We start from the raw sequence: 6,599 nt of genomic DNA, 5'->3' as shown, positions 1-6,599 counted from the left end.
AAAAAAAAAAAAATTTGTAAAATAAGAACTAACAGTTTAAAAATTACTTATGTTAAGAGAAATTTAATGTAAAATTATGAGGTGCTAGAGTAGACTGGTTCATTCAGCAGCTTTTAACATGCATTCCTGTAACAGAGAAGTAGGCAAGGTAAGCGCTCTAGTTCCCAAGTCCCTTGCAGCCAGGGTTTCAGATATGGTTGGTCCAATCAATCAGATGCACTTACCTGAGACTTTTACACACAATCAAGTTATACATAGAGAGGGGCAGGACAGGAGGTATCCATTTCTGCTGACACAAAGCATGGCAGAGGAGGTGTGGCTCTGGAGCCGACCACTGTTCACAGCACCCAGATTCAGCAGGCAGCTTCCGGATCTGACAGGCAATTTCTTGATGCCCACTCAGGTGATGCAGTTCCTAGAAGTTCAGCCTAGGCCTATTTCTTCAGCCTTCCCAAAGATTCTGTGAACTATCTAATTGATAGTTCTAATTGATCCCTTTCTATTTAATAGCTAAAGAAAAATCGAATACCTACAATCAAGAATCTTGACCTGTACAGAATTTGTAGCTAGAAGTCAGGTGCAATAAGTAAAAAGTCCTTAATATGGGGTTGGCTTAGTTGAGGAGTACAAGGCCATGGGCTTTGGGCAATGAGACTTCCTGTCAACCGAGCTGAAGGTATCAGAGAAAGTGGTGGTACTACTATAGAGTGCTAGCACACCGTGGCTGCCTCTGGCGTCTTTCAGCAAAATCATGTAAGAGAAATGTGCTTCTAAGGCTAACAAGTCTGCAGAACTGCAAGGGAATATAGCTTTGCTGATAGAATTGCTCCCAGTCCACAATACAGAACTTTCCCTTAAGAATTTTTTGCCAAGGGCGATACCTGTGGTTCAAAGGAGTGGGGCGCTGGCCCCATATACCAGAGGTGGTGGGTTCAAACCTGACCCCAGCCAAAAACTGTAAAAAAAAAAAGAATTTTTTGCCGAGTAACAGGAGCCATCCTAGGAAAAAAAGCTCAGAATAAGACTGTTGCCATCCCATCCAAGCCTACAGTCTGAAAGGATTTCAAATAGGTACCACTCATTTAAGACTCAAGGGGATGGAGAGAGTAGAGGCAAGTAAATGATGAGGTTCTTTGTTAAAAACTATGTTTTTTGACTTTGTGAAAACTATGTCTTTGACTGTGTGTGGTTCAACTCATGGAAATAACTAAAGAAAACAGATCAGAAACCAATTTAAGTTTCTAGGGAACCATTTGGCCAAGAAACAAAATAAAATGATAACAAATAAAAACCCAAATCTGGCCTGCAACAGCCAGTGGCTCTTAACTATCTGAAACAATCCCTGAGCCCCCAAGCCCACAATAACAGGAAGTGACCTGATAAAGTGATCCATCCTCCAAGGAGGGCACATATTTCAATACCCCTTCAGATGCATCCTTAAAAACTAATGAACAATAAAAACTTTCCAGAGAGCAAAACCAAGGGCCCCTGAGAACATCAGGTAAGAGAGCTCCTCCTAGAAAGGTGAATCACAGGTTGTCTGAAGGACAAACTGAAGAATATATTCATGAACTATGAACATAGTAGAAGAACTTTCCTATGGTACTTTTGCCAACCAGAATTTTTTAATTGCTATGGATCAATGACTGCTATGTTTTCAGTTCTCCACTTTCCTAAAAGGTCAGCTTTACTACAGCTTTTTCCTCCAACTATGCATGGTGCATTTGGTGTTCTGGGAGCAGAAAACTTGTCTTTAGTGTGCAGATGACCACAAGTCACATCCTAAACTAATGTCACCAGATATCATGGTCTTTGAGCTATGCAATAATGGATTGAATTACTGGTGGTTTCTCCTTGGGAAGGAGAAAGTAAAGGTTTTCTGTTTCAAAAGAATACTGTACATGGAGATTTAGATAGCAAACAAGGCTGACCGGGGTTAAAACTGAAAGCTGCCTACCACGAATTCCTTTCCCTTTTTCCTTAGTAAAAGGATGTTAACTTTTAGCCAGATACATGGATTTCTTAGCCTCCCTAGCAACTGTCTGGCCACTTGTGTGACTCAGTACTGGCCCATGGGATACAAGGGCTAGTGCTGCTGCACTCATATGATTGCAAGGAAGCTGATTCAAGTAGGGACATTCCTTTGTCTCGGCCTTCCCCACTGCCAGTGGCAGCAATCTGGGACAGTGAGAATGAAGTAGCAAGGGGATAAAAATCACACATTGAGGACAGCAGAGCAGAAAAAACCTGAACACTAATTACCTACTTCTAGAGAAAAACTCCTATTGAGTTTAAACTTCTGTTATCTTTGTTTTTTCTGTTATATGTAGCAAAACTTGATTTCAAATGATAGAGTTAAAAAAAAAAAAGAATGAAAAAAATGACTGAAAGTGGTAGCAAAAGCTAATCAGTTGAAAAATGTCTAACAGTTAAAGATGCTAAAAGCAGGAAAATGTTGCCAGAAAACACTATGGCCTTTTCAGAAGAACTCTTAATATCAAAGAGACTTTTACTGAGAAAGGGGATGATAAGTACCCATAAAAGATCATCTACCTTCATCATCTACCTTCATGAGTGAGAGCAATTTATTTTAAAAGCAATAGACAGAGGTTTCTCACTTAAATAGTTACTGACAGTTTCATTAAATTATGGCATCAGGGGCGGCACCTGTGGCTCAGTGAGTAGGGCGCTGGCCTCATATACCGAGCGTGGCGGGTTCAAACCCAGTCCCAGACAAGTTACAACAACAACAAGAAAAAAAAATAGCTGGGTGCTGTGGCGGGCACCTGTAGTCCCAGGGAGTACTTGGGAGGCTGAGGCAAGAGAATTGACTAAACCCAGGAGTTGGAGGTCAGCTGTGAGCTGTGACATCACAGCACTCCATCAAGGGCAATAAAGTGAGACTCTATCTCTAAAACAAACAAACAAACAAACAAATTATGGCAGCAGGCCACTTAATTGAGAAAGGAAAACAAGTAAAAGAAGGGCAGAATGAATGTGAGAGGAGATCATGAGTGGGTTTTCTTCCTGGTTCTGGTAATCTTCAATTCTTAAATATCTCTGTCCAAAAAAATGTGTTCTTGTTTTAAAAGTATCTTCCTTTATTCCAAATATGCTTTAAAATATTTATTAAGCAGAGAAAAAGGAAGGGAGCTAAAAAGATAAAATAGATGTTGAGTTAACAGCTTTCTTCCAAGTTCTTGTGGAGTTCGGACTTTAAATGTCTGTTGAAAAAAAATATGCTCTCATTTTATAGATATCTTTCTTTATTCAAAATGTTCTTTCATATACAAATTTATTTTTTAAAATATGCTTAGCTAGCTATAGATTATAATTTATAAAACACATTCTCTGGTAAGAGCAATTAATAACTGATTTGAATTATAAAATAATGTTAAAATAAATAATTTCACTAAAATATGACTATCAAATGACATAATATTTAAAATTTGCTGATACATAAATCTTTTGGAAGCATTTTCCTTTTTCTGTAATGCAAATGGCTCTATTTCTACAAATATATATGAGAAAGAACCATAACTCTTAACGATTTGAAATTATATTTGTAAAGAATGTACATTTTCATTTATACAATGGTTTAATTTCCCTAAGCAAATAAACGAAATTACATACGTGGCTCGAACTTCAATTCTCCAGTTGGCCCTGATGGAGGAATTGCTTGTAATTTTTTTTGTTCCATCTGCTGTATGACCTGGTGAATGAAAACAGAGATAGTCTTAGAAGCAAGCCTTATTTGGTTTTGTGTCATATGTATGACCTTTGACAAAGCACAACAAACTAACTGAAAATTGTTTTCTAAAACAAAGATATTCGAATTCTAAGATATAGTTAATATTCCAAATATACTAAAACTGAAAATACTGGCCTTTTCCTTTGTTGTGACAAAGATGGTTCATTTGTTGTCTATAATAAACCTATCTTGCTCTGTAAACCTGCATCTTTCTCTTGTTCTATAAACCTACCTTTCTTTTCCTCAGTAAACTTTGTTTCATGTTTTCCTTGCTTTGGTGGGCAAGAATGCTCTGGTCATCTTCAGCCAAGAGCACGTCAAGAACCAAGAACACAGAAAATTGCCTGAACCTCAACACCCCACTCCTGTTTATGGGCTCAGAATCTGGAAGCAGGGCACCATCTGTCCTCATGTCCAAGGTCTCTGCAGGTAGAGCTGAAGAATGAAGAGGCAAAGAGTCTGCGCAGACTCTCAGTATGTGTCCACCTCTCAGATGTCAGAGAGGTTGCTATATAGGTAGCTCCTGCAGCCACAGAGTAGCTCCAGCAAGAGAAAAGCTCAGGACACAACACCAGCCAAGATGGGCCTCCAGGAGTTGCAGGAAACCCAGGAGCACCTGAAAGCTGCCAGACAGCAGAACCAGCAGCTGCAGGCCCAGCTCAGCTTATGGCTGATCCTGGGAAAGGAGATCAATTGGAAAAAGATAGACACAAGGAGAGTCCAACAAAGGAGGGAGGAGAAAAGGAGCATGTGCCTGGAATGGAAGGAACAGAGAAGGAAGAGGGAGCAAAGAAAGATGAGGGAGTAGAGGAGTAATATTTTGTATATTTGCACATAGGGCCACTTCCCATGTCATACTGGAGGTTGGAGCTGAAAATACAGAGATCTAGAGATACAATGAATTTTAAAAATAATAATAATTTTAAAAATAATGGGGACAGGCATGGTGGTTCAAGCCTATAATCCTAGCACTCTGAGAGGTTGAGGTGAGTGGATTGCTTGAGCTCAGGAGTTTGAGATCAGCCTGAGTAAGGGCAAAACCTCATCTCTAAAAATAATCAGACATTGTGGTGGTCACCTGTAGTCCCAGCTACTAGAGAGGCTGAGGCAAGAGAATCGCTTGAGCTCAAGAGTTTGAGGTGGATGTGAGCTAGGGTGCCACTGCACCCTACCCTGGGGCCTCTGTCTCAAAAAAAAAGTGGGGGGAGGAGGTTCTAATAATGATTTGGGTCTGAGAAACTTATTTATCGGTATCATGGTAGAAAGGAAGGATGCAGGGAGGTGGCTGTGGCACACTGGTGAGGCACCTCTTGTTTGCCTTGTTATTTCTGAATAGGTGGATTTAGACATAAAAAAAGAAAACACTATAACTGCTAATACATTGAAATATTATGTTACAAAAACTCAGGCTTTCAGTAAAACACCTAATATTCCTTTTAACATCTAATCCTTTTACAAAATACCACCTGATGATATTCCAGCTTCTGAGCCTCAAGTTGGTCATGCTGACGCTGAAGCTCTTCTTTTTGTTTCTGAAGCTCATGAGCCCTCTTCTTCAGTTCACTTTCTTGTAAAGCAATAATATTTTCATACTCTTTTAGCTCCTCCTCTGTGAAGAACTGTTGCCGATCCAATGTCTAAATGAAAACAAAAAAAAGAGGGTGGCACCTGTGGCTCAGTAGGGTGCCTGCCCCATATACCAATGGTGGCAGGTTCAAACCCGGCCCTGGCCAAACTGCAAGAAAAAATAGCCAGGCGTTGTGGTGGGCGCCTGTGGTCTAGCTACTCGGGAGGCTGAGGCAAGACAATTGCCTAAGCCCAAGAGCTGGAGGTTGCTGTGAGCTGTGACACCACAGCACTCTACTGAGGGTGACAAAGTAAGACTCTATCTCTAAAAAAAAAAAAAAAAAGAAAAAAAAGATTCACTTTAAAATTCTACCAGCAACAAAGTATAAAAGAGTATAGTATTGTATCTTTGGGCAAGAAAGAGAAATAAAAAATACATGTTTATGTATTCATTTGAGTAAAAGGAAAAACAGGAAGATTAATGAAATTGGTTACTAGGGGCCACAAGTGAGAACTGGGTAGAAAAGAGAAAATGCGCAAAAGAAATAAAATACCTTTTTTGTACAGATTCAATTTTGAAAATATAATATTTCACATACTCAGAAAAAAAAAATTTCAAAAGTCCACAAGAACAGGAAAATCCCAAAACTTAAAGTAAAAAATCAGAAGCAGGGCAGCACCTGTGGCTCAAAGGAGTAGGGCGCTGGCCCCATATGATGGAGGTGGAGGGTTCAAACCCAGCCCCAGCCAAAAACTGCAAAAAAAAAAAAAAAAAATCAGAAGCTAGTGAATAGTGCTTTTATTTTATTTTCTTTCTTTTGCAGTTTTTTTTTTCATTTTTTGGCCAGGACCGTGTTTGAACCGGCCACTCATGGTATATGGGGCTGGCACCCTACTCCTTGAGCCATAGGTGCCACCTAGTACTTTTATTTTAAATGAATAAGATAACTCACAAAAGGGGGAGAGAAAAAACAACTAACCCAAGTAACTTTCAATGACAATATTTAGACTATGCCTTCAGGTTAAAACAACAAATCTAAACAAATTATTAAGCTTTTATTTTGCAAATGTCTGAGTTAGCAATTCTGAAACTCATACATTCTAGGACTGAGCAAAAAGTATAATACTTTTGTAGAAAAGGGACTTCGGTTTCACACAAAACATGGAAGGAGCAAAAGATTGAATTCTGTGTTGAAATTGAAGGTGCTGGATTGAAATGGAAGATATCAGTGTAAACTCATGAGTCTTATTTATTTTTTTTTTTTTTATTTTTTTTTTTTTT

General features: G+C 39.1%; 1 protein-coding gene across 4 annotated transcripts in view; it reads right to left on the bottom strand.

Moving 5' to 3' along the window:
- Positions 1 to 3,088: 3,088 nt before the first annotated feature.
- The window catches only part of NUCB2 (nucleobindin 2), a 48,412-nt gene continuing 44,901 nt past the window's right edge, over positions 3,089 to 6,599 (bottom strand). For 2 of the 4 annotated variants that reach the window (XM_003781142.3, XM_023518029.1), the window contains exons 12-14: positions 5,218 to 5,388; positions 3,634 to 3,712; positions 3,108 to 3,224 (exon numbers count right to left, since the gene is read on the bottom strand). In XM_003781142.3, coding sequence (XP_003781190.1) covers positions 3,217 to 3,224; positions 3,634 to 3,712; positions 5,218 to 5,388 — 258 coding nt within the window. In that variant the 3' untranslated portion in view covers positions 3,108 to 3,216. Of the gene's footprint in view, positions 3,225 to 3,625; positions 3,713 to 5,217; positions 5,389 to 6,599 lie in introns of those variants that run through there. The other 2 variants (XM_023517935.1, XM_023517968.1) reach the window with 2 other exon arrangements.

Source organism: Otolemur garnettii, unplaced genomic scaffold, assembly GCF_000181295.1.
Source record: "Otolemur garnettii isolate 467f Iridium unplaced genomic scaffold, OtoGar3 scaffold00001, whole genome shotgun sequence".
Lineage (NCBI taxonomy): Eukaryota > Metazoa > Chordata > Mammalia > Primates > Galagidae > Otolemur > Otolemur garnettii.
Note: the sequence above shows the minus strand (reverse complement) of the source record. Positions and strands in the feature narration are given on the sequence as shown.